This window comes from Pelmatolapia mariae, linkage group LG18 (genome assembly GCF_036321145.2).
Source record: "Pelmatolapia mariae isolate MD_Pm_ZW linkage group LG18, Pm_UMD_F_2, whole genome shotgun sequence".
Lineage (NCBI taxonomy): Eukaryota > Metazoa > Chordata > Actinopteri > Cichliformes > Cichlidae > Pelmatolapia > Pelmatolapia mariae.
This window is the reverse complement of record NC_086243.1, coordinates 17,399,147-17,426,523: the sequence shown is the minus strand read 5'-3', so window position 1 is coordinate 17,426,523 and position 27,377 is coordinate 17,399,147. Positions and strand designations below refer to the sequence as shown.

The following is a 27,377-nucleotide window of genomic DNA, read 5'->3' as shown; positions in this document are numbered from 1 at the left end:
AAGAGTCACAACTGAAGAGAGATGTTAAAAGCATGTAGCATGAACTAGTTTAAGTATTTTAGGGATTTTCCTACACATCCATCTCTAGGCTTTACAGAGAATAGCACCAAAAAAAAAAAAAAAATCCAATCAGGTGCAGTTTTCTGTGAAAGAAATGCCTTGTTTATGTCAGAGGCCAAGTCAAAAGTGGCTCATATAAGAAGAGAATATCTGATCACACAACACATGGAACCTTGAAGCAGATGGGCTGCAGCAGCAGAAGACCGCACCAGGTGCCATTCCTGTTGGCTAAGGACAGGATACTGAGGCTACAGTTCACACGGAATCACCAAAATTGGACAATTGAAGACTGAAAAAAATGTTGCATGGTCTAATGAGTCTTGGTTTCTACAGCAACATTCGTAAGGGTCAGGATTTGTTTTGGTGTAAAACAACATGAAAGCATGTAGCCAGCCTTCCTTGTATCAACAGTTCATGCTGATGGTGGTGTAATGGTGTGGGTGGTTATTTTCTTGGCACACTTCGGGCTCCTTTGCAACAACTGAGTACAATTAAAGCACTACAGCGTACCTGAGTACTGTTGCTAACCATGTCCATTTCTTTATGGGCACAGTGTACCAATCTTCTTATGGCAGCTTCAAGCAAGACAGTGCACATGTCAGCATGAACCACCGTCTGAGGAGGGTTTCCAACACCTTGTTGAAACTATACCAGGAAGAATTAAAGAGGTTATGAACGCAAAAAGGGGGTCCAACCCAGTACTTGCTAGGTATGACTAATGCTAGTAGCTACTCAAAAATACCCTGGCTACATCCCTGTGGTGGTGGGGCTGTCCGGTCACGTGGCAGCTGCCTGTCACCTGATTGAACCGATCAGATTTCAGCCGTGTACGGTGTCCCTGTGAAGCAGACCAAAGATTGTGAAAGAGTTTCAAATCCATAGCTACACGTAAGTCTGAGTTTAACATTTTATCCTCGCCAACGTTAGTAAGATAACTATTTAGACTTAATTCCGCTCTTAGTTTGAAAAGTAACGCTGCTTTAGCTCAATAAAAACACAGTTAAGCTGGACGAACGTAAATAAAAACAGATATTATGTCGACCTCTAACTAAAACCTTAAATTCTTCACTTGCAGATGAGAAGCTATATTAACTGCACCTTGCTTGACGTGGTTAATTGACCAATTTGAGCTAACTGCCTTGTGTTTAACATCATTTTTCACACTTAGCAAGTCCAGTGATGGAGGATTGCACACTGGAAGAACAACTTCTCCTTCATGCTAAAGAGGGCAATTGTCCTCAAGTTCAGAGGCTCCTTCAGTCGAGGATTCACCAAAACAGCTCTCTCAACATCAACTGCAGATGTAAGCTGGTGTGTGGGGGAGGATGCCGTCATCCAGCTGCCCTAATGTCACATGTAACTAGAAAATTGCTAATTTTATTTTATTTTTTTCTTCTTTTTCTTTCTCTCGCTGTAGCTCGTTCTAAAACCTGCTGGGGATGGACACCTCTTCATTTGGCCTGCAGCTTTGGACACAGAGATGTTGTTGAGGAGTTACTGAAGGTGAGAGCAGTGTGTGAGTCACATCATTACCATGCTTTTTGCGTTCAGAACTTGCAGCCAGAGACATTTTTATATTCACCAAATAAAGAATGCATTTGCAGGCAGGGGCTGATGTGAATTTGCAGAATAACCTGGGTGACACACCTCTGCATAAAGCAGCATATGCTGGACGAAAGGTAAGGATAGAAAGGGGAAAAAAGTAATGCTTCCTTACAAGTCTGTAAAAGCGATGCCTGCACGGTAAACTGTGGTGTACCTTCTTCTTCTAACCTAATGTCAGCTGGATCAGCTGTCACAGAAACACATAATATATTTTCTCATCTCCCACTGAAGCTTTTGAGTGAAATGTGATGGTCAGTTGTTTTTTTTTAATCCCCCCACCCCCACCCTTTGGACCCTTAAGGAGATTGTTCTGTTGCTTCTGCGCTATGATGCCTGTGCCAACATAATCAATGGAACCGCTCAAATCCCTAAAGATGTCACAGAGGACGATGAAATCATTACCATGCTTGAGGGTATGAAATCATGGGAGCGTTTTTCTTTTTTTTAAAAAAATTTTTTAAACGTCTGATGGCTTCTCATTACTGAAGATCAGCTGCCTTTGTTCTCAAGTACTGATTTGGTTTGTGCAGCTGCAGAGAGGAGAGAGGCAAGGCGGCATGAGGAGAAGCTTCTGGAAGCAGCCAGAGAGGGGGATATATCCACTCTGTCTAAATTGGTTAGTGTCTGACCTTTCAAAGAACTTTTGGCAGAAAATAGTATGCTTTAAGAGCATCTCTCCAAATTTCACACATTTAACAAGTGCCTTGGGGCCTTGCACACGCTTCAGTTGTCTTGCAGAGATTGTTGAAATGCACCACCGTTATTACAAATATTCTTTATACGATTCAATATTTGTACAGAGTTTGGGGGGTCTGATGTTCAATCACAAAGTGACAAATCTGAGTCCACAAATAAGATGGCATGTGGCAACTTGCAGTAAAAGCCAGTTCATGTTTTGGTTTTTTGTTGGTTTTTTTAAATAAAATCTCATTCTGTCTTGCTGTTTTTAAGATTGATCATTTAAATAGTTTTATGCATGTTTCAGATAGATGTATGTAAAAGGTTAACCTCATTTTCCTGCCTGTTGTTTCTGTCATTTCTCTGATTTATATCCCTCAGCTCAATGGGAAAGATGCTCCAGATATCCACTGCAGGGATTCAGTGGGTAATACGCCTTTACACTGTGCAGCCTACAGGGGGCAGAAGCAGTGCGTTATAAAGCTGCTCAAGTGTGGAGCCAACCCTAGTATCAAGAACAACAATGGTATATCACTTATCTTGTTCTCATCATCAGCTCCTATTATTCCAGCTGTTTGATTTGTTCAGTGGTGTTTAAAATGGTTTTTTAAGAATCACACGTTATTTTCTAAGGATGGTAAATACTATAGTCCACCGGTTTTGTTCCTAGGAAGTGTCAAAAGGTGCATAACAATTTGTTTGTATGGCTGATGATTTTGCAGCTCAGACTGCATTGGACCTGGTTTGCACTGATGAATTGAAACAGATTCTAGCAGCCTATAAAAATAAGGTGAGCTCAAATGGCTGTAATGTCTCATTCTCTTTGAATGATCAGAATGGGTTCTGCTAAGAACATTTGGCACAGCTGCACTACATGTATGGTGTCTTAGTCATGATCCACAAAGGATGATACCTTTTTGGTTACTTGATTAATTAGAGTACTTTCAGCAATAGTTCTCCATGCTTTCTGAAGGTTTTTTTTTTTTTTTTAAGATATTTGCTGTTTTTTATAAAGACATCTAACCCAAGGGATGAATTGGTGTTGTGTTTACAGATAAACAATAATTTAAGTTATATCTTTAGGTACTTTGTTACTAGCAGCCTGTCACAAGAGGCATCAGTTGATCCCATTTCATTAGTTGGATCTGCAAAACATGTCATAGATAATAGTTTGACAGGCATAAAATAGTATTTATTTTATTTTTTTTGTGCCAACAAAGTGATTCCCAAAGAGGTATAAGCTGAAAATGTGACATATCAGAAAAAAAATGAGGCGACTGGGAGAGTGTAAGACAAAAGAGAAAATGTCAGGCTAAAAAAGTTGTCTAAGCGCATATGAAAAGTTTCTAAAGGTTATGTTCTTAAAAAATTATTGGGAAAGACCTGATACTGGACCTGAACCGGCCCTTCACTTTTCACTGAAGTCTCATCAGAAGTGGAAAGAAGAAGTTGGAAGGGTGGCTGTCAAGACGTGTGTCTTAATAAAGAGAAACCAGGAGAAAAGGTTGAAGTATGACTAGTTACACAGGAAGTAATAATAATAATAATAATGGATTGCATTTATATAGCGCTTTTCAAGACCCTCAGAGAAGTGAGCTGAAACTTAAAGGTAACGGGTCTTATGGGCTGATGGATCCAAATTCAGGTTCATATTGTCATCAGTATGTATGGAGGAGGTCAGGAGAGAAGTCCAACTGTGTCTACAGGTGTCTGTAAAACAACCGGGAGCCTCTGTCATGGTTTGGGGCTGCAATTCAGCCAGTGGTGTTAGAGGTCTCATAAAAATCGATAGAATTAGGTACAGAGCAAAATATCGTCAGATTTTGGTCCACCATGCATGAAGTGGAAATGTCTGATTGGCAACATACATAGATGGTGCTCCATTTTGGTTTGTTTTTTATTTTCTTTTTTTAATCTGTCATGGACTGACCTTCCCAGATTCCAGACCTCAACACTATTTAAGTAGTGTGGGATCATCTTGGCAGAGAATGGAACAAAAGGTCCAAAGAAGAGCTTTAAATGTTCTTCAAGAAGCCTGGAGAACTATTCCTGAAGAGTACTTAAAGAAATAACAGGAAAGCTTTCCTGAGAGAGTTCAGAATAAAGTTTGTCATACCAAATATTTATTTTATTTTTTTATAAACAGTTTTTTCTTTATATCCTGGATTTCTTTTACATTTGCACGTTTCAATGCATTCAATAAATGTCCCCGTTTATTAGCCATGAAATGTGACTCGAGGCTTTTGCGCAGTACTTGTGTCTCATCATTTTTTATTTTTTATTTTTTTTTACCAAATTTTATCTGGGAAAACTGCAAATCCAACTTGATGAAATTTACTGTGCTCATTCTTGTTTCTCACAGGGTTAAAAAGCCCATCACTGGAAACGTGTTCATAAAACCAAAAGGCACTTTTAAAAAAATCTAAAGTCCATCACATTAATCACAGATACTGCAGTTCTCTGAGCTACATCATATCGACACTTTCTCTTTTCGTATGTCTTCATGTGTTCACACAGTTATGGTGACTGTGGAGGGAAAAGTCAGCTTTTATTAAGAATAAATACGTCCGTATCTGTATATCTGATAATGCAGCGTTAATGTGGAGCACTACGTAGTCATGGTGCAATTCTTTTAAAAAGACGGCGCACTAATGCTGTTAGTATATTAAAAATGAATGATTCACACACAAACTATTCAACGCTGTACACAAGATTGATATTTGGTTTTTCTTATAAAGGACATGAGCAGTGTGGTGCAGAAGATTGAAGGACCTCTTTGGAAGGTATCTAGATTTATGTTGTTCTATTATTAGGTCAGACCATGTTCAGACTTTGACCTTTACAATTTGATGAAATTGACTTTTTTCACATTACGTGACAGAATATTTGAACTTCTTTAAAAATAAAAAGACTTATAGGAACAATTTATTGTTCTTTTGTTTTTCTTAACATGCTACTTTAATTTACAAGAAAAGTCATACCACTCTGGGATAATAATAATAATAAAACTTTAAAATTGATAATATTTGTTCTTCCTAAAGTCATTTAAACTAGATATGTAATGATGATGTGTAGTTTTGCTGCATGGGGTATTTGTTAAATTATTGTTTCTCTGACAGAGTTCACGCTTCCTCGGATGGCGTTCCCACTGGGTTGTAGTTGAGAATGGAACTGTCTCCTGGTACCCTAGACAGTGAGATACTTTTTCAGCTGATTTTATAAAGCTAAACGCTATAGTATGTATATTTATAGTATTATATATTTCACTTTGTGTGAAATGTTGCTTATAATCCACCAATGAAATGTTTTGTTTTTTTAAAAAGAGAGAGGGGATATAAAAATAACTGTTACTGGAGATGAAATCGCCTGTGGTTTGCCAATTATACCGTTAATACTTAATTAACAGTGGTAACTGTTAATGCTGCTTTATCTTTCACTGTGAGTGAGCTTTTGTATGTGATTTTTCTGCTCTTTCATCATTTTTGTTTTTTTGTTTTTTTAGAGCTGATGCACTGGCTGGTGTTAGGAAACAGGGCTGTAAGTCTCTTTCACAAGCCTACTGCATGGTAAGTACTGGAGGTTTAGAGGCGTGTTTTCTATATTATCTATATTACCCCACAGATGCTCAGTAAATATATATTTCATTTATTTTCAAGCATGATGTTGAGTTACATCTATTGCAGCAGTGTAGTCATTAGTGATTTCTTATTATTCCAGGTCAAACCATGGGATCACTGCTTCTTCATGCTCAGGTGCTTCGATGACTCTGTGCAATATTTTAAAGTCCCCTCGCAGACAAACGCCGTGGCAACAAGAAAAGTGAGATAAAATTGGTCACCTTCTTTATGGAAGAAACAGTATTATCTGTATGAAAGGACTAATATGGAAATGTTGCCGGCATTTATTCTGTTAGAGATGGCTGGATGCTTTTGAAGAGCATGCATCCTACTGCACTCGCCACGACACTGACGAGGTGATTGTAGATGATGCTGCGGGTGATGTAAGAGTGAGGAACCTTGAACAAGCGCTTCAGGTAAGACCGGGATCAAAAAGTAAGGTGATGATGATCAGATGGTTTATATCACTATTATACCGAGCCCAAAAAGTTGATTCATTTCATATCGACGTAGCATTTTCAAAAATTACATTAACCTGCGAATTGTGATGGATCACGCGCCGGATGAACTTAAATGTCATTGACCTTTGGGTTTGAGCCATATAGGATTTCAAAACCCTCAGTTTTGTTGAGTTGTACAGAGTTCTAGTGTTAAGTTTCTCTCTTGTCTAAAATTGTTGCAGGCAGCCAGGGCCTTCCAGCAAAAACTGGAGAGTGAAGTGTCAATATTTCTGTCCATGGCGAAGAATGAGGAGAATTATGGTAAGTGCTTCACACATATCCAGTTATTACTGTCTCGAGATATTTTAGGAGAGTATTTTTAGACTTGTTCAAAAATGATTATTCAGTCTGGTAAATGGCAGAAAATTATCAAGATGACTAACCATTTATATCATTTGCTGTGGAAAAAGCATGTGCGGCTGGGATACCAGACCTCAATGCAAAATGTTGAATTTAATTTTGTTCTAGAAAATTGCAGCCACTTCATTAGCTACACCTGTTTAACTGCTCATTAGTGAAACTATCTAATCAGCCAATCACATGGCAGGTACTTAGTACATTTGGGCATGTAGACATGGTCAAGATAGCCTTTCTTATTCATCAGAATGGGGAAGAGAGGCGACTTTAAGTCACTTTGTGTGTGACAGGCTGGTTTGAGTATGTTGGAAACTGCTGATCTATTGGGATTTTCCCACACAACCATCTCTAGGGAGAGAGAAAATATCCAGTGAACAGCACTTCTGTGGGCAGAAATGTTGATACAGTACTGAAGTCCAGGGGAGAATGGCCAGACTGCTTTGAGCTGACAGGCACACAAATTAACTAAAATAAAAACACATTCCAACTAACTTATGGACAAGCGCATCTCTGAACACAGAGCACAGTACAGTTCACACAGGCTCAACAAAAATGGACAATAGAAGGTAAGAAGATTTTTGCCTGGACTAATGAGTCTTGATTTCTGCTGTAACATTCATATGGTAGGATGAGGCATGAAAGCATGGCTGCATCCTGCTTTGTGTAACCTTACCTTAACCTTAGCTAAATTAGACCCCATTTACCATGCTGCCGTAACGTATATAACAGGCTCACACTTCATGACTCATCGTTGCACTTTGTAAACCCTTGCTGGATTTACTTCACTCAATAATCGAAGGTTGAAGCATTGGGATATTTTTACATGCAAAGCCATTCTAAGAAAATTGCCATCATATACCTATGCCAAGTTCATTGCCCTCCACAAGACCTACAATCTCAGAGCCAGTAGCTGGCTGCAGTTTAAAGTGTCCTTAGCGAGCACGGAGTCAGGAAAGTTTAGTCTATCTTTTTTTTGGGCCCGTGATCTTGGAATGATCTGCAGCTCAGGAATCTCTTATCCCTTTAACTACTTTTAAATAAAAACTGACAGAGGTTTTAGTCGCCAACTGTACCTGTAAAATTTAAATGGGTGGAATTTGATTTGGAACTTGTTTTGCACTTTGCAAACTGTGCTGCTTCTCGTCTTGGCCAGGACATCCTTGTAAAAGAGATTTTCTCATCTCAATGGATATTTTTTTCCTGGTTAAATAAAGATTAAATTAAAATTAAATAACTTGTTCAGGCTGGTGCTGCTGGGCTAATTGTGTGGGGAATATTTTCTTGGCATTCTTTAGGCCTTTTAGTAGTAGTTCAACAGGGTACACATCTTCTGCAATAAATACACATGTACTCAGTTAATTGTGAAAAAACAAACAAACATGCCAGTAATGAAAAATTATGTCTAATTCCTTTTTTTAATATATAATATTGTGTACAGTATAAGCTAATACAGATACATTCATTTTATTTTTTTATAAAGAGTTGACTGGTACACTTCTGCTGAAAGCAAAAGAGACGAGTGAACTTTCCAGTGAAACATGCTCTGCTCTCCATCTGTGCCTTGAACTGCTGTCAAAGCAAGAAGAGGTAAGAGGAGCATATTACTCTTCTTGGGGAGGGCAAGTTGAGACAGTCCATCATCTTTGGATGGATTCTACTACCTGAAAATCTATTATAGATTATTTAAAATAGTGTAAGAGTTTAATCTAATGCAGTGTAATCTGTGATTCTGATGTATTTTGATTCTGTCATCTGCATGCAATCTTCTGTAACCCCTCCACTTGATGTAAATAGAGGGTACTGTTGTAGATTAGCTGCAGCTCACTGAGCATGTATGAATCGTCCTCTCATTCATATACCTTCACAAGCATACTCTTTTCCTATTGGCTGAATAAATTATACTGACTGATTACAAAATCCTTAAATCCCTCCCCCTTACGTTAGCGCCTTCACACCAATCAGGTTTGAAATGTGTGTGTGAGTGTGTGCATATGCAGGCGCGTGCGTGTACCAGTCCCTGTCCACTTGTCTTGGTGGCTGTGCTGTGCCCTTGGGGAAGCACCAGAACAGCGTGGTAATCACTGGCACGTCTGTAGGAAGGACGTAGGAAAGATCCGCTTTTATGCTTAGGTCTGCATTCAGCCTGCAGATCAGTGCAGACGCACACACGCAGACACTCTTGGACTCGAATCCACACACTCCCGCTCTAGGGGAAAGGCTGTGCGTTTAGTGAGGGAACTCGAGCGCTTTCATATTCACTGGCTCAGCCGCAGATACATGTATTCACGCTCGCATAGTGTGAATACACTCTCGCACGTACATTTCCACATGCCAGAGCATCCGAGAACGGGAAAAGAAGAGACAGCGACAACACTTTTCTCTCGCATCTACACAGGTAAAACAAAACAAGCAGTTGTTGTTGTATAAAATTTACAGCTTTGCCTTTTATTGTGAGCTGAACAACCAGCTGTGTTTGCCATGGGCTGATCCCCTGTGACTTTGGCAAAAAGCGTTTTGAAGTTTGGCGCGATTTAATTTGATGTTTCTTAGTGTATTGTTGATTTGAGGGTTGGTCTGAAGCAGTGGCGCCAGCGAGGGCTGTTCATCAGTATGCGGAGGTCATTTCTGTGGATTTAATGATCTGTATTTGGAGTGTGAAACTGAGCGTCTTTGAAGTGGCACCGAATGCTACACTGCTCATTACATCTTTATAATGAGATCATCTTATAAAGTAATGAATTCTGTCAAGTAGGAGCATAGACAGGCATTGATTAAATTGCACTGAGGATGCATTTGATCTGGTAATAGATAAATGGAAGCATTCAAAGCAAAGGTTTGTGGGTTTAACTATTTAATCATTCTTTATGTTGCACCCAAATTATTTTCTTTCTTCCTTTAGCAGCTGATTTTAAATGATCACTCTAAAACTATTGCACTGTGCCTACTGTATGATATACACTTAGACTGCCTGAAAACCTTTAATAAGCCAACAGTCTTTCTTATGGAGACAAAACGAAGGACTCAAGTGTTCTTGTTAATTAAGCATGCATGAGAACCAATAAAACACAAGGGTGTTTAATATTTTGCTATAAAACCTAAATATAGCAGTATTACACTGACTAAGAGTAATGTATTCATCCAAATCTGGTACAACTGTCATGTCACTAGGACTTAATCGGGCTTTTTAAATAAGAAAGCTGAGGACATTCACTGGAATGTCATCAATCAAACATTAAAACGTTCCAATAAAATAAACTGAATTAATTTCTGACAAACGAATGTAATAAGAAGAAAATGTCTTAACAAGCATGGTAAATCTACTGGTGCCACGTTAAGCTAATGCTACTACATGTACTAAATGGATTATATTTTCTACAGTGCTGAGATTGCCCGTATTAAGCTGTATTAGCTCTAATCCCACATTTCTATTCTCCCGCCCCAGATGCTTCTGTTGGTCATACTTGTTTTCTACTGTCCACAGTCCATGGCAGTATTCACACTCTGTTGTAACTGCAAACATGTTTAATACTGAAGCATGTCACTTAATGGCTCAAAGGGTCTTGCACCAATTAGAGTATTGTCCTTCAGAAGTGTAGATGTGGTCTGACCCATTTCAGCAGGCGCTGCAGAAGTAAAGTATGCTAGTGGAAGTGCCACATTTATACAGTACATGTAGGGCACGCTGTGACTAGGATGTGAGTATATGGCATATAAAGTAAGGAGAATTGTGCTTTTAACAAATGGGTAGAAAGCTTCATGAGGAGGTTTGACGACACTCGCGTACAACAGAGATTTATAGACCACACTTTGCTTGGTGTTTGTCAGGCAGCACGATTGCCCCCCTGTCTAGAAAGCGAACAGAGGATTACAGTTTGAAACCACTTAGTGGTGATGTGCTGAAAAGCAGATCTGTCACTTTGTGTTGGTCTGACGTCAGGAATAAGGCATAAAGTACATTTATTTGATTGAAGTAATACATTAATTTTTTTTTCTTCTTTAGTCTGTCAGAAAGCCAATTGACCTTTAAAACTTTGGGGGTTGGTGTGAAGACAGTGTAGCAGTTGACCTTTAGTTCAGCCATTGCCACATAAGTAACAAACCTCCTGTCGTATCCCAGACAGGAGATTTTTTACTGCTTTTGTTTCAGTAGTGGCTGGTGAGTGGGTATATATGGATGTATTCAGTGCATTTAGGTATGTAAACATGGTCAAGATGGTCTGCTGGCTTTAGAGTCACCTTTAAAGGTGACTTTAAGTCACTTTGTATGTGTCAGACAGGCTGGTCTGAAGGTTTCAGAAACTGCTGATCTACTGGGATGTTCCCGTACACAACCGTTTCTATAACAGTAAATTATCCAAAAAAGAGAAAATATCCAATGAGCAGCAGTTCTGTGGTCAGAATATCTGAGATATCCAATTTAGGTGAGCCAGCATCCAATTCTGGCTCACCTAAATTGGACAATAGTAGATTGATCAGACCAAACATTTTTCCAATCTCAAGTTCTCCTGTGATGTTTGGGTGCTAGGGTCAGAACTGGGTGTTAAGAAGATGAAAGCATGAATTCAGTCTACATTGTATCCATGATTCAGGTTGATGGTGGTGATGTAATGGTGTGGGGGGTACACTTTGGGCTGGTTAGTACCAAGTGAGCATCATTGTAAGTATAAAAACGTCTATCGTTTCATTTTACGCTATCGTTTGCTTCGTGGTGTCGCAAAATAAACTGTTTACGGTAATATTTTTTCACCGTTTTGATGGTCACTGTAGTTGATGTATTAATTTCTTAAAGTTCTCTCTTTCTCTTATATTTAATATAACCACACTACGGACGGACAAGCGCCTGTTTTTATGCGTTGTGGTTAGCTACAACGATGGTAACACCATCGCGTGTCCGCTTGTTTATGTTCCACATAAACCTTTCACAATAAAGCTCAAGATCCTGTTGAGACTTTTCAAAATAAACTGAATCACGTGAAAGAGCAGATTATTTACGGACGAGAAGTAAAAAAGAGCCGCCAGGTGTTAAAAAAAATAAACCTTAGACTCAAACGTTAGAACAGGCTTTTCCCCGCAGCACGTCGTGTAATAAATACTCACAAAGAAAACGGCGGCTGTTACAACTTATGTCTAAAAATGTATCGTTTCATGCATCTGTTAAAACACTCGACTCCAGCTACATGATGCGCAGCTGGAAACACTTCCCGCAATTCGAGCTGCCCGAGATTCACAGAATTTACAGAAAATGTTAAATTTTTGTGATTTATATCGTTATCGGGACGATAGAATTCTTATATCGGGATATGAGATTTTGGCCATATCGCACAGCCCTAATTGACTACCTGAGTATTATTACTAACCATGGCCAAGCCTTTCATGACCACAGTGTATTTTTGTTTATTCTGATTATTGGGACAGAGGTTCCTCATAGCGTTTACTACATCTCTTACTATAAAGGTACTTCCTTCACTCTAGTTGAATGGCTCCTTTGAAGCAGGCTTTCCAAATACAGTTGGATATAGAGTTAATGTCACAGTCCAATGTATAGAGCTATAATAATATTGCCTCTGAGGTTTGCTTTTCTTTAAACAGAGTATATTTCAGCACAGAATAAAATTTTTACCCTTTGGGGTGCTGGCAAAGGAGAAGCATCCCTCCCAGGCTCCAGTAACAGCTACAGCACAGAGCCTCAGCAGGGCTTAAAATAGCACTGTTTGTGCTCAGGCGAGAGGATGCAGTGAGAATGAAAGAGCTGGCTGCAATGGTTACACAAGTGTTCCATTCCTGGATGGGCTCTCACGCCAAGTGCCTGGGACAGGGAGTGTTAACACAGGCTCCTAGACAGGAAGATGAGTCACCTTTAAACTACAGTATATATTTATTAAATATGTTTGATGAAAATAAAATCACAATTCAGCAGACATTCCCACTGCACAAACTTTAAAGAAAAAATATAATGCTAAAGAATTTGCTATTTTTATGCATTTTTAAATGATGCTGCATTTAAAGTCCTAAATTAGATGAACATAGATTCAGAAACACAGCTGTAATGGAAACGTTAACCTTAAATGTAGGTGCCAGACTTAAAGACTCGCTGCCAGACTTGTTCCCTAGTGCAGAGGAAGGGAGAATATAGAGAGTGCTGAGAACTCAGAGAGGCTCTCTTTGCTAAACCCAGCTATGGATCTGATCAATGAAAAGTATATGTGAATTTTCTATTAGCCAACACAGTAATTTATGGATCTACACCTGCAGCCTGCGGGATTCGTTACTGATCCGACCAGTAATTGGCCAGGGCTAGATTAGATTAGATCAGTCCCAATCTCCAAGCTTACAAATGCACAGACTTTGAGATACATTCTTGCATTTACCAAGTGGTCTCAGGGCTGTCACACAGTCAAACTGTCAAGTACACAAGACTCTTAAAAACGCTTTTGGTCCTTTACACACACTTTGACAGGCTGAAGCCAAATGTTCGACGTTACTTCTAACGTCTAATTGTTGAAAAATATGTGTGATTCTTTCTAATAATACTGTGTCCCCCTTGCGTTAAACCAGAGGGAACCAGCACAGGAATATAATTGTGCTTCTAATACAAATTACAATAAATTTGACCCAAGCTATCACCTTTTGTTAAATAGTCATTTTCTGATTTGCCAGTGCTGGCATTTCATTAACTAGTGACAGCTTCATCAGATCTTCATCTGACTACAGCAAAATAATAAATGATCTAAAGTTTATAGCTTCTGCAGACTTCTCAGTTGTCTTATTTTTATCCATTTTCCATCACCAACCTCATGTAAAAGGAGCTTATAAGTGTCTGTCATGTTACCAAGACAAAAAAGGATGTTGAACATGTTGTAGTTCTTCTGTTTCTAGAGAAAGTACATCGGTACAGATCTGTAGACGGTCATTATAGATAAGCTGGACTATAACTTGACAGAGGATGATAAATTTGAATAAACAAGGTGTCTTGAAATATGCTCATCAGATATTGAATGAATACATAGATCTCCAAATTTCACATGTCACTTTTTTGGATTTACATACAGTTTAATGGGATTTGACTGGATTTCAGTGATGCCTTTTTAAAGCCTGCAATTTCCATAATAACCCAGCTGGAAGTTGCAGTTCCGGTTGTGCTGACCCACCATTTGGCAATTGGAAACAATCAATGTTCATTACAAATGGCTGGATCATGGTCTTTGGAGTAGGCATGCTATTCAGCAAGTAAGTAAATGTGTCTGGGTTTTCCCTGCCTCTTTTCTGTTAAGTGTATGTGGCTGATTTGATCAGACTCCACCACAAAGGCATCTGAAGCAGTTTATATTTAAGTCTTTAAGCTGCAAACTGCAGTAGGGCAGTGTTCAATCATATAATCATTGTATATATGCAGTATAGTAGTTGTTTTTGAGAGGATTTTTAAAAAATAATAAAAAAGTTACTAGTTTTCTTCCAATCATGCCTTTAAAGGAAATATTAGACATCATGAGAATCTGATGTCTGACGCAAAATCACTCTTCTAAATCTTCTAAATGTTACATTTTTTATTCATGTTGTTAATCAGACAACATCCTCGCAGGGACTAACACACTTGATCAAAGGGAAACGGGTTAACCACACATACATGATTACAGTCATAAATTGTTACCTAGGCATTAAACTAGAGGCATCAGTAGCTGTTTCTTTGTGCATGTCTGTGTGCTCACCTTGTAACACATCGGGCACTATAAGAGATGAGACAGAACTTTTCATCTTTAATCGAAGATACTGACCTTGCTGTCCAGTCTCAGATTTGCAGTGTGATTTGCAAGCTCCTGTTTCTCAGCTGCCTTCTTCAAGGTGACACTGGACGTTTATCAAACTGGGAAGGCTGTGCTCAGTTTTTTTATTTTGTAATAAGTTACTAAACTGAATTTACAATGAAGTAAAGGGTGTTACCTGTTTTTAAATAATATGTTGCTGTTAAAGCTTTAGTGTTATTTTTGTCATTTTGTTAGAGGCTGTGGATATTTGCTTGGTTTTCGACTCCTGTTGGTAAAGCTTGAACATCAGCAGCAGTGGACAATAGGACAGACTTATCTGGGCTGTCACGCAGTGGCCTGGCTCAGGTTCCTTTGAAGGGACACTCAATCCTGGGCTTCGGAGCTCTCTGAGACTATGGTGTTTGGTTCAGCCTGGAAGAAACCAGATCTGTGGGCAGGGTTAAAACAATGACCTGCGATTAAAACCCCAGACAGAGAGTGATGTTTGATTGACATCAAAATATTAATCTGCTTGTTCCGCTTTGATCATCACATATTTAAGAGCAATGTTTTTCTGCAATAAAATGTTAAGTTAGTATCTCTGGGCACGCTCTCTTCGGTCGCTTAACCTTCTGTCTGGTTGTGCTGTGTTTGCAGGTGTGGAGCCTGAAAGTAGAGCAGGAAGTGGAGAAGAACAAAGCTCTAACAGAAGCCTTGCAGACTTTGGCAACTGAGAACCACGAGCTCAAGCAATCCTTGAGTAAGAGGCGGAGGTCCTCCAACCTTAGTACTCTCAATGAAGATGACTTCTATGATGCCGTGTCAGGTCAGCGGCCTCTTGGTGGAAGTAATCAATCAATGTGTGATTATTACAAAAGGGACACACAAATCAAGTACATCAGTATAGCATGTCTTGTTGGTTGGAAAAGCTAGAAAATACAAGTGTTATTTTCTACTGCTCTAAATCATGCTTACCATCAAATGGATTGAAATGAGGCAGGTCATGTCGCTTTTTGCAGATTTCTTGTTGTAAATTGCATTTTAAAAGAGTAAAATATTTTTGTTTTTTTTCTATTATTCTGCTGAAAAACTCAGTATACAGAGTACAATATACAGTGTACATTTCAGTAGAGTCCTATTTAGCAGCACTTTCCTTTTTTGTTAGATTTTGTGTGAGTCATCAAACTGCAGGCGTCTGGATTTGGACAGATATTTCATAATTGAAGCACCTGAGAACTGACATCTTCTGCTAACTGGATTCATACTTAAATAGCACTTTTCTACTAAGACTTCTTACTACAAGCCTCATTCACTAATTCACACACACACTCACCCGTGTGTGTCTATGCCTAAGACTTTTTTCTATGAGGTGTAGAAAAAATGCCTAAGAATTACAACCATCCATCCTGAGGTCCTTCCCTAAAATTTCCAAGAGGTTTTAGTCTAGGTTGCGAATTCTCCTGAAGCTACTCCAGCATACCCTGTGCTTTGGGTCATTGTCATGATGATATGTGAATTATCATTCTAGTGTCTGTTCAAGGACCTCTCTGCATCCACCTGTATTTATCGATTAGTCAGTTCTTCCTAAGAAGCACTTCCATAAATTAATGCTGCCACCATTCTGGTTTATTTGAGGCATTCAGTGTGTAGTGTTCACCATCACTTAGTGCCTGGAGATCAGTTTTTCTTTCATCAGATTATAAAATCTTTTTCCTCACGCTCCTCTAAATGCTGTCTCATGGACAGATGGTCATCCTGTAGAATGTGCAGTGGACTATACACTGCCCTTCTTGCACTTGTTACTTAATTTAGCTGCACAGATGCCTCTAAAAAATAAAAGAGAGAGAAACCTAGTGGTTACAAATGTTCTCCTGTGGAAACACAGATCATTAGAAATAATTTTACACACTGCCCCTGATCAATACTGTTCCACAGCGTTATTGCAGAGGTCTGCAGAAAGGTCTTCATGGCTTGGTTTTTGTCCTGATAGGTAGTGTGATTTGAGGCACCTTTTTCTATGTCTGGTCTATTACATTTTTCCATTACATAAAATAAGTTCCGGACATGTTTAAAGGATAATCAAAACTAACAAGGAAGCAACTTTTTTTCTTTTCTTTTTGCTTTACTTTTAGCATTCTGAACTGCCACAGAGCAAAGACTGATGAACAAAACTGCAATTTTAGTTTGTGTGCGCCTCTGTTCATATAGAGCATGCTTATTATGCAGTGTTATATTTGCTTCTCCATCCATGTAGGTGGATGAGAAATTCTTTCAACACATAAGTCAGAATGCAGTACGTGAATGCACAATAAGCACCAATTTCACTCAAGCGTATTCAGCTTCTCTTATTCGTCTTTGCTTTGTGATTTTTGACAGTAATGTCAGTGACAGTGCTTTCTAGGGGAGGAGTACCATCCCAGTGAACACAGTGCAAACAAATGTTACAGGAAGCGAATCCTTTGTGTGGCCTCTCATTGGAACACAATCCTCAGGTGGGGTTTTGCATGGCAGCAGGGAGGGGGAGTTTGGAGAGGAACTCGAGCACAAGTGCTTATTTGCAGATAGTAAACTGTTGAGGCTGGAGGCTTTTTTCTTTCTTTTTTTTTCATTTCCCGAGCCAGCTACTGGAACCTGTACGTGCAAGCGGTTTGGTATGACCTGGCATCTAACCCTACAGAGTCTGAGTCGGAGCACTCGCTGAGCGGCTTCCTGTCTGTGGCCAGTTACTCCTGCGAAGAGGACGAGGGGAGAGACACCCCCTTTCACAACACCCTCCGCCATCCCAGCGCGTACAGGGGGCCTTCCGGAATGTCAGGGGAGGGTAACCATGGCAACCAGCCATCCCAGTACAATGGAGTTAAGCACAGGTGAGCTGGCACTTGTTTCAGTTGATGATGTCGTGCTTGTTTACTGGATTAAATGATTGGAAAGAGCAGAAAATACAAAGACTTCCAAGGCTCAGTGCTCGGCATTCAACGTGTTCACTGTTTGCTGTACGCGAGGCTTTGTTGAAGTTGGTGATAACAGGATTCGGTACGGTGTATGTTTACTTTGCCAAATGATGAAAATTTTGTGGATATGATTTGTTTGGTATCTAATGACAGGCTGCAGACCTCAGTCAGCAAGAGGATAGGTCAGTGGACAGAGCTGGTGTAATGGGATACCAGCTTTCCACCCTAGTCTGTTTTTTCTCATCAGGTGTTTTTTTTTTTCTTTTTGCTTGCCCGAGCATCCAGTCCACAGAGAATAGCCTGTTTTTGTTTTTCCTGACAGTTCCAACTCTCCAAGCCAACAGTCGTTTCAGTACTCAGTGCATCTTGCTGTGTTGTCGTGAAGATTTGACACTCTCTCTCATTTCCGTGGATGCTGATTCTGGCTTGGCCTGTCTTCCACAGTCCAACAAGTGATCCATGAATAATTAAGCATGTGCTGGCTCAGAGTAGAGTTGGATAAAAGGGCTGCCTGGCTAGCTCTGTGTGCATATGTGTGGGCTCGTATGTGTTGTACATGAAAGATTTATGAGGTGTCTGTTTATTTGAAATTAATTCTGTCATTCAAAGGATGCCCGTCAATGATTGCCTGCAGTCTGGTGTGTTTTTTCTCTATGTTGAGCCATTTTGCCATGAATTCTTTAGGAGATTATTATTAAGTTTATTATTAAATTTATTAAGTTTAAATTAAGTTTATTTAACCAGGACATGCCTTTGAAATCAAAAACTTTTACAAGAGAGAGACCTGGAAAGGAAATAGCTGTAAAAACATCTCAAAAATACAACATAATATACAATAAACAAATTGCAATAATATAAAACCTTCGTAGCCTCTCAAGAAATCCATCCACAGGTCTCCACAGTAATTGATACAGGAATGTTTACATTTAAGTCTTTCTCTGAATTATTCTATGAAAACAAAGTTTTTCAATTATCTGTCAGAACTCCAAATACACCACCTTAATATATTGATACTACCACAGTGTTGTAGCTGATTATCTGTTTGTATATGAAATAATGATTTGAAAATTGAGCACAGTGCCAGCTGTAAGATGTTTCAGCTTCAAAGTAGTTAAAGATTCGCTTGTATAGCACGTCACACCTCACTTCCAGGTGGGCTCATGTTTCAGTAAGCTCAGCTGACCAGCACAGTGTCCTTTAAATGCATTTTTAACTGTATTTTGGAAATAATCAAAGATAGATGTGAGCATTTTCCTCCCCATTTAAAGGTAAACGTGTTATATTTTTAGCGCCTCTATAAAAAATAATATTCAAGAGCCTTATGTAGATAAAGTATATGAAGAAATCCATCCATGCTTTAATACATTTTGAAGCAGAGGCCAGTGGAACAAAAAATAGGCCAGGAGTATGGTCTGCCATGCATCACTGCTCTGCTCATCCTACAGATGGAGCAAACCCCCACTCCCCGCTCACTGTTTATTTAGCTGAAGTAATGGCTTTTATTTGTGTGTAGTTGGACCAGCACTCTTTTCATTTTTTTTCTTTAAACAAGGACACCATCTGCCTCCAGCTACTATACCTGTAAAAGAGTCCATACTGCAGATGCTGGCAAGGCTGCAAGATGAACTCAGTGACCAAGAAAACAAAAACAAGCACATACTTTAATCTAATTTGCATCTTAGCTTTCTTATGTGAAGAATGTTTCCCGACAACTGCATATGCAACAAGAAAAATTAAAGGAAAACATATTATAGTCAGCGTGCGCACACACACAGCTGTACATGCATTCATGGGTATTGCATGAGGTTGAACGGACCAGCTGAAAGCTTACAGGTGTCGGATAACCCTTTTTCCCAAATGGTGGGTCGAGCTAAGTTGTCTGCTCTGAAGCTTTTAAATAGTGCAGCTTCGTACACACAGGAGACAGATTTATGTGTTTTTAATGTGCGCTTTACCCAAAACGTGAAGGTTTAGAATTTAGCTCAGTGCCGCATTTTAAAAGAAAAGCTGTTTGGAGTGTGGACGAGGCCAGATCATCTAGCATGAAGCCACAGTGTTTGCCTGCTTTGAATTGCACAGCTGAGACAACAAGCGATGTTGTAATTTTCCATATGTTAATAGAGCTGGATCACGTGATACAGGAAATCCTCTCTGTTTACCCCTCTTTTTGTTATTCATATTGCTTTCGCACAGAACATCTCTACCGGCTCCCATGTTCTCCAGGAACGACGTGAGCATCTGGAGTATCCTGAAAAAATGCATTGGCATGGTGAGAACACATCACTCTCAGTCCGGTAGATATTTTGTTTTATTTTCCTTGCTGTGTTTTAATGTAGATATGAGCTTTTATAATGTAGTTTGTTGAATTAGAACCAGGATATGATATAAAAAAAAAGTAGGATTTATGAAAAGCGAGGGCTTTTTTTGAAGTTGCTTTTATAAAGAAAAAAGGCAAAATGTGAGGCAATATAGTGTAAAAGGAGTGTAGAGGTGGGGTTTGATCATCCTCAGTCTAAAATATAATCAGCCTCTCTGTGCAGCACAGAGAGTTCAGTTCATTTTTCCCCCAAAAAAGAGCTGAAAGCCCTTGACACTTACCCCTTTTTCAAGGGAGACCTGGCCAGAAAAAGCACACCATTACGTGGTTACCAAAATGATAAAATTGGGTATAACAGAAACAGACATAGGATAACAAAAAACAGAGCAAATTGGGACAAACATAAGCAAAAGCAAAAAAATAGAAAGCTCAGGTTATGAATAGTAGTGCTACACTCTTAAGTTACCGAATCATTTTGAGTTTAAACTCTCCCAGGGAGACCAAAAAACAAAAGCCTTTTTGTGTTCTGAAGGTTTTCCCGTAAACTTGAAGAATGCTTTTCTACCAAGTACTGAAACAAAATCTCAGTACACAAAAAACAAAAAATTCACCGAGTGAATAAAATATACAAGTGCTTTGGTCTCCTTAGGCTTAAGTCTGCTAATAAAGCAGAAACCATATCATGTTTGTCCTAGTAGTCTTTTTTTTATCTTCTCTAACTCTTCTTTGCAGGAGTTATCAAAGATTGCTATGCCTGTGGTATTTAATGAGCCTCTGAGCTTCCTCCAGCGACTAACAGAATACATGGAGCACACCTACCTCATCCACCAGGCGAATGCCACAACAGACTCTGTCGAGAGGATGAAGGTACCATTCTGGCCATATATCCTTTCTTCAGTTAAACAAAAACTCCAAAACAGATGCATTTTTAATAATAGTGATACATTTAATTATCTGACTGGGATCAAATCACTATCCTCTCATTAAAGTGCTAAACTATTATTAAATGAGTGCAGAGAGGCTGTGGCATCTCGGCACTATCAAATATTGAGTTAGTTGCCTGTAATTTGATTAACATAAAACAATGTTCGGTGTAGTGTGTTGCAGCATTTGCTGTGTCAGCTGTAGCGTCACAGTGGGAGCGGACTGGGAAGCCCTTCAACCCCCTCCTGGGGGAAACCTATGAGCTAATCAGGTAAGGCAGCAGACTCATCAGTATTAGCGCACCTATACACAAATCAGCTTTTCTTTACTGTACATGTGTATTTTTGTTAATGAGCTTTGTCTTGTATCAAACATACGCCTGCTTGCCATCAGAGACGATTTGGGCTTTAGGTGGATGTCTGAGCAAGTGAGCCATCACCCTCCAGTTAGTGCCTTTCATGCTGAGGGCCTCAAGGAGGATTTTGTCTTTCATGGTTCCATCTACCCCAAACTCAAGTTTTGGGGGAAGAGCATAGAAGCTGAGCCCAAGGGAGTTATCACGCTGGAGTTACCCAAGTGAGCTCACACTGAAGACTGTTTTATAAATCTGTTCTGATTTATTTTAGTAAGGAATTGTTTTTTTTCTCCTTTGCTGAGCGCTTCTTTGTCTCTGTAGATATAACGAAGCCTACACCTGGACAAACCCCACCTGTTGTGTCCACAACATTATCGTCGGTCAGCTTTGGATTGAGCAGTATGGCAGCGTGGAAGTGCTCAATCACAAGTAAAATATTTATTGCAGTTTTCCCCGTATCTGTGAAACGCATTTGCATGCACAGAGACTTGGATGTAGGAATATATTTTTCCCTTGTTGATCTACTTTATAAACCTTAAGCTTATTGATCATGGAAGCAGAACTGGGACAGTCGCATGAGCAGGTTAATTAATGTTTGAAAGCTTCAGCTCGCAGAGGGAGAAAAGTGAAAGAGAATTGGTAAAGAGGCTGTCATTTGCTTGCAGAACCGGAGAGAGATGCAGCATGACGTTCAAGCCCTGTGGCCTCTTTGGAAAAGAGCTGCATAAAGTTGAAGGATACATCCTAGATAAAAGGTATCTTCATGAGTTATTGCTGTTTAGTAATGCCTGTAAGCAGTAAGTCAATTTGTCATAAAGCGTTTCTTTGTGATTTACTTTATAATGTATATTAAAGTGGCGCAGTTTATATTGCACGATGGGAATGTTAGCGCTTGGTATTATCTGCACCTAAAGCTGTGATATATTAATATCTCATCTTCTTATGTTTGCAGCAAAAAGAAGCTCTGTGCAATATATGGCAAATGGACTGAATGCCTTTACACAGTAGACCCTGCGACTTTTGATGCCCACAAAAAGACTGAAAAAAAGAATCCAGACGAAAAAAAGGGCAACAAACAGGTATCACGTTTGACTGCTTTCAAAGGCGCCTTTGTTCTGTCTCCATTGGTTTCCAGAGTTTAGGGCACTGGGCTTGTAGGTTTATTTGTTTTTGATGATCCCCCCACTCCTTCATACCTTTTAAATATTTCACCCGGTAAACTGCTGAGGCTACAGCCCATAGTGTTTGTGCTGCACTTTAGAATCAACAAACTCTCCTAGTTCAAATGTGTTAATATTATAAGGTGGATGTAAACACTTATCTCATAAAGCAAAATGTAATTATTGTTGTATTTAGTCTGTGTCACTTTTTCTATACCTTTATCATTAATGACATGGTGCTGGAACTGCTAGCCACCCTGTGAGTGTAGCTGTGCATTGTTACTGTTTAAAGTTCAGTTCACGGTGTTTAACTTGTGTTTTATGTACACAGCATTGTCCATTTTGGTTAGCTCACCGATACCTTTTTTTTAAACTACTGGTAGTTTCCATTTTGCACAGGTGACTGAACTCGGCTGCATCTTCCACCTGTAGAGACTGCCCTCTGGTGGTTTGTGCTTTGCAGTGCACACCACCTCAGTACAGTGTTGTCTGTATGAAAACAAAGACGAGCATGTGTTTTATAGAGAGCATTGAAAAAACATGCTACTGGGACTTTACAGTAATACCTGTAGATTAGATATGTAGTCCCCCATAACTGAGTAAGCTTGAACAAGTAAGGTCATGAGTATTTTTTATGAATTCCTACAAGTGCAGTAAAGCAGAACCTAAATTTGGTTGATATTTGGCCTTAAAACAGCTCCATTTGCAGATCCCAGGAATCGTTCATAACTTGTTACAGTTCTATTTATTTGGTCCATTTCAGCTACTTCATGTTGCTGCATGTAATATATTTAGATCAGGGTTCTGTGGGAACCAACTGGTTGCTGGACTTCTTGATCTTGTCACTGAAGACAGTTCCTTATGACACTGGGTGAACCTTAAGGGAATTTGTCATGGTGCAGAATGATCTCAGGCACGGGCACTCAGGCAATCAGACACTGTGATTTTTTTATGCATAAGCCAACATTAAATCCCTGCAAATAACATGGTCTGTGACAATGCTTCACTGTTGCCTGCAGACATTCATCATTAAGGGAGCCCTTTAGTGGCCTGCCTTCTGTTGGGGTCATGTCTAGAGCACCTCTTTTTTTGTCTGCAAGTATTGCTTAAAGAGCACATCTGAACAAACTGGACCAGATTGTTCCAGGGTCCCAATATTTTATTCTGCCAGCAGCTGATGGCGCTGCTGAATCTCTTCCAGTTTCACAGGGACACCTTGCTTTCGCTGTTGCACTCAGTTTCTACAATTGTCTGCTTGGGAGAGAAACATCTTATATTTATGATCAAGCTGTCACTTCTACAGCAACTTTGCCTTTTTAATGATGCTTTCACTGTGCAGTTTTTTATCCCAACCCAGCTGTTTCTGTTTCAGTTAATGATTTCAGGTCAACCGACATATGTTTTTACATCTAATTCTTCCTGTTACATAGTACCTGTTTTGTGTGGCAGAGCAGAATCTGTCGACTGTGTTGTATTTTAGTCTGTTTAACAACGTGGAAGTTTCCTCGTGGATTCATCCATTTCTTAACAGTCTATCCAGTTTGAGATTGAGGGCTAGAACCTATTATAACTGTCATAGTGTGAGATGCAGGGATCACACCGGACAAGTCAAAGTCTGTCGCAGGGTGCTAGCAGGTTTGAAACCAGAACCTGTGATAACCACAGCACACCAATGCCTCCAACTGACTTACAAAACGCCGTACCGTGGAGGGTATATCAAATAGCTGGCCAAGACAAAAGTTATTATACCATACCATATCATCCTTATTTATAAAACACTTTAAGACAACTACAGCTGACACAAAGTGCTGTACATTAGAACTGAAATACATAGATTGTAAATAAAACAAGTTAAAATGGTCAAATAACTAAAAGAAAAACTAAAGAAAGTGTAAAACATCAGAAGTACTTGTGTTTCTCTGCTCTGTACTGTATATGTCTCTCTCTGCGGCCTTAGACCAGTGTCGATGAGGAGCCTGAAGAGACGCCTCCACCTGATACTGAGACTGTGCAGGTCATCCCAGGCAGTGAACTCATCTGGAAAATAACGCCACGTCCGGAAAACTCATCCAAGGTACAAAAGGAAATAAACGTGACATCGGTCAGATCAGTTTTGAATATTTTGCTTTAAGTTTCTTTCTTGTGTGTATGCGCGTGTTGCAGTTCTACGCATTTTCGACATTCGCCATGCAGCTAAACGAGCTAGACAAGCGCATGGAGGGCGTCATACCTCCCACAGACAGTCGCCTCAGACCAGATATTTGCGCCATGGAGAAGGGAGACATAGGTACAGTGTGTGATCTTGATTTCCTATGCTGAGCCCGCTGAATGTAATCTGTGGTGGTATTCAGTTTTCTGTATCCACGGCTGTTAGATCTGGCAAGTGCTGAGAAGAAGAGACTTGAGGAAAAACAGAGGACGGCCCGGAAGAATCGCACCAAATCAACAGAGGAATGGAAAGTGAGGTTAGTCAATGAGAAATTAAATTTAAATCGATTGTGGGTGGGCATTCACTGATTGCTTCCATGTTGTCTTCTGCTATTAACTATGCATTTAACTTATTATAATTGAAAAGGAACGCTGCACTTGGCCCAAGGTTTGCTGCGCTTTTTCTGAGTGTTATTTTTCTCTCATGTGAAGTGCTGCACTACACTACACCACACTCAGGACAAAATGCACAAATGCATGTTTTTGTTGCTCTTGGTCTGTCTGTCTTTGTGTGTGCGTGTGTGTTTTCAGACTGTCACATAAAGAGTCTGGTGTTTAATACTGTTCAGCTTTTTAACCTCCTAGGACCTAACATCCACATATGTGGACATCACATTTTGGGTTATTTAGACCAAAATACTCAATTTTGCGCTACAAGGGCCTGATATCCAATTACGAGGACATACTGCTACTGTTCTAATGAAATTTTAAATTAATATCCTCATGTGGATCTCATTTTTCTTAGAAACAAAAATCAGGTATAAAAAAAAAAATCTGGTAATTCTTTGTTTTTACATTCATGGGGCCCCAATATGGCCAAATATCAAAGGGGAATTAAAAATGCATGCTGTGGAAGAGTTCGGGTCTTAGGAGGTTAAAGTTGTACACCGTGGATGGAGCCTTGCCATCAATTTGTCTTTGCTTAGTGTGTGTGTGTGTGTGTGTGTGTGTGTGTGTGTGTGTGTGTGTGTGTGTGTGTGTGTGTGTGTGTTTGTGTGTTATGTGTGTCATTCTCTTATGTATTTATTTAATCCTTTTGTTATTTCCAAGTGCTGTGCTCATACTAAATCTTCTCACTGTTCAGGTGGTTTCAGCAAGGACCCAACCCACACAACAAAGCTCAGGACTGGCTCTACTTGAAAGGCTACTGGGACAGGAATTACTCTCAGCTGCCTGACATTTACTAAGAAGTTAAAAAACAAAGCAAAACTACATGCATTCATACTGTACAGATTTCTCACCTTTGGACTTCATCTGCTATACTGGGGGTCATAAGCAACTATGTAATAGAGTATAGAACAACAGCTAATGTGTTGGTGTTCGGTTTGAATCCAGAGACGTATAATCCTCAGTAGGTCTGTGTGAGTAATAAAGCACAATACTTTCTTTCGCTTATTTATTGTGGTTCTTCTTGACCACTTGAGATACCGGCATGTTCTAAAAAAAATGTATTTTTAGAAATATTTCATGTTAGATAGACGGACTGTTAAAATAGCAAGCTGAGCTGTACTGTTTGTAGTTTTTCCGTAATTCATATTTGGTCATGAAAACATTTTCCTCATTAGCTTCAGTATCGAGAGGAGTGACGATTCTTAAAATCACCTTTGGCTACGATTATTGACACTTGTGCATACATACTGTTATGCAGTGCGAAGTATTACAATAGATCATTTTGGTATATCGGCCTCTGTTTTCACTTCCTGTTATGAGTGCTGCAGATATTTAGCGATTAACTGAATGTGATACAAATTTGCCTAATTTGTAGACCTCTACAGTCAAGTGAAACTGTGTGTGTAGCTATTTCTTACAGCATATAAGAAAGATGGCCAGAAGACTTGTTTGAATATCTGATGAAATAAACCCTATACTACGTACTGTATAGATGTGTATAGCAATTAACAGCATTGCTTAAGTCTACCTGATTCTGTAAACATAACTTTTTTTCCTAACTATACTAAAGCAGGGACATTGGTTCTTCAATTATAGATTAGTGTGTGAGTGTGTTTGTGTAAAAGTCTTGATATAGATTAGAATAACTGGTGATCGTCTTAGTACTATGTGCATTGATATAACTGAAATCTAACTATCTCAAACGCATGTGCATCACTACAACTATGCAAGCCTTACCTCCTTTACAGTTAAGCACTGAATATTCATTTACTCATGTAACAATAGCTGCTACATGTATACATTTTAGATGTGTTGTCACTCGTTTGGTTATTTAAACAGAATTTCTATTGTTGCTAAATAAAAGCTTAATGTAAACATGACGTTGTGGTTTTGTTTTGTGGGTTTTTGCAGTAAAAAATAATTCTTGTGTACATGGTTATGGTCATGAATGTGGCATTTGCTATGACTAAATCAAGCAATCTGATTACCCAGAAGTTATCTTCTGTGGTGTGCTGGTTTGGCATGTTTCCATTTGAAAGTTGATCTTTTTAGCAAAAAGATGCCCATCTAAATATGTTTAGAGGGCCAGAAGACAGTGCACACCATCACCAAAATCAGAACCATGAAACCTAGTATAAAGGGGGAATCATGGTTTAGCATTGCTTTGCTACCTCGGGTACAAGACACCCTGTCATCAAGGAACAATGAATTAAAACAGGTAATAAGTATTAGCCCTGTTACAGGCTGGTGACCTGTCCAGGATGTACACTGTCTGTGCGCCTATGACAGCTGGGATAGGCCCAAGCTCCCCTGTGACCCTGGATTTAATATCCAGAAGAAGATGGACGTAATAACAATATAATAGCAGTAGTTCATAGTTGAAGCTCGGAAGTTCTGTAATACAGGATAAAAAAATTAACACAAAACAAGAAAACAGAGTAAGGAAAAAATTTCCAATTTCCATGATCTGAAGGAAAATGAAGGCATCTGAAGCAGTTTGAGGAGGAATGATA

General features: G+C 39.3%; 1 protein-coding gene across 2 annotated transcripts; it reads left to right on the top strand.

The window, feature by feature from the left end:
- Positions 1–1,228: 1,228 nt before the first annotated feature.
- LOC134616285 (oxysterol-binding protein-related protein 1-like) lies at positions 1,229–26,744 on the top strand. Of its 2 annotated transcripts, XM_063461024.1 has the most exons (27): positions 1,229–1,363; positions 1,478–1,563; positions 1,665–1,739; positions 1,967–2,078; positions 2,196–2,281; positions 2,725–2,869; positions 3,066–3,133; positions 5,082–5,126; positions 5,463–5,536; positions 5,846–5,909; positions 6,061–6,162; positions 6,257–6,376; positions 6,643–6,721; positions 8,298–8,404; positions 15,217–15,385; positions 17,237–17,426; positions 19,704–19,779; positions 20,560–20,694; positions 20,925–21,022; positions 21,145–21,327; positions 21,428–21,535; positions 21,772–21,861; positions 22,059–22,185; positions 24,224–24,340; positions 24,430–24,553; positions 24,641–24,731; positions 25,559–26,744. In XM_063461024.1, the coding sequence occupies exons 1-27, from the start codon at positions 1,240–1,242 to the stop codon at positions 25,659–25,661; spliced, it is 2,898 nt and encodes a 965-aa protein (XP_063317094.1). In that variant the 5' UTR covers positions 1,229–1,239; the 3' UTR covers positions 25,662–26,744. The 2 variants fall into 2 exon arrangements, with proteins under 2 accessions (XP_063317094.1, XP_065325610.1); XM_065469538.1 differs by lacking the exons at positions 1,229–1,363; positions 1,478–1,563; positions 1,665–1,739; ... (9 more) ...; positions 6,643–6,721; positions 8,298–8,404 and adding an exon at positions 8,954–9,212 and having other exon boundaries at positions 17,181–17,426.
- Positions 26,745–27,377: the final 633 nt, after the last annotated feature.

What these genes read in the sequence shown, in the direction of transcription:
- LOC134616285 (XM_063461024.1), top strand. Translation starts at nt 1,240, where the DNA reads ATGGAGGATTGCACACTGGAAGAACAACTTCTCCTTCATGCTAAAGAG. An exon ending in TTTCACAAGCCTACTGCATG is followed by an intron (nt 5,910 to 6,060) that starts GTAAGTACTGGA and finishes TTATTATTCCAG; the next exon opens with GTCAAACCATGGGATCACTG. An exon ending in ATCACGCTGGAGTTACCCAA is followed by an intron (nt 21,328 to 21,427) that starts GTGAGCTCACAC and finishes TTGTCTCTGTAG; the next exon opens with ATATAACGAAGCCTACACCT.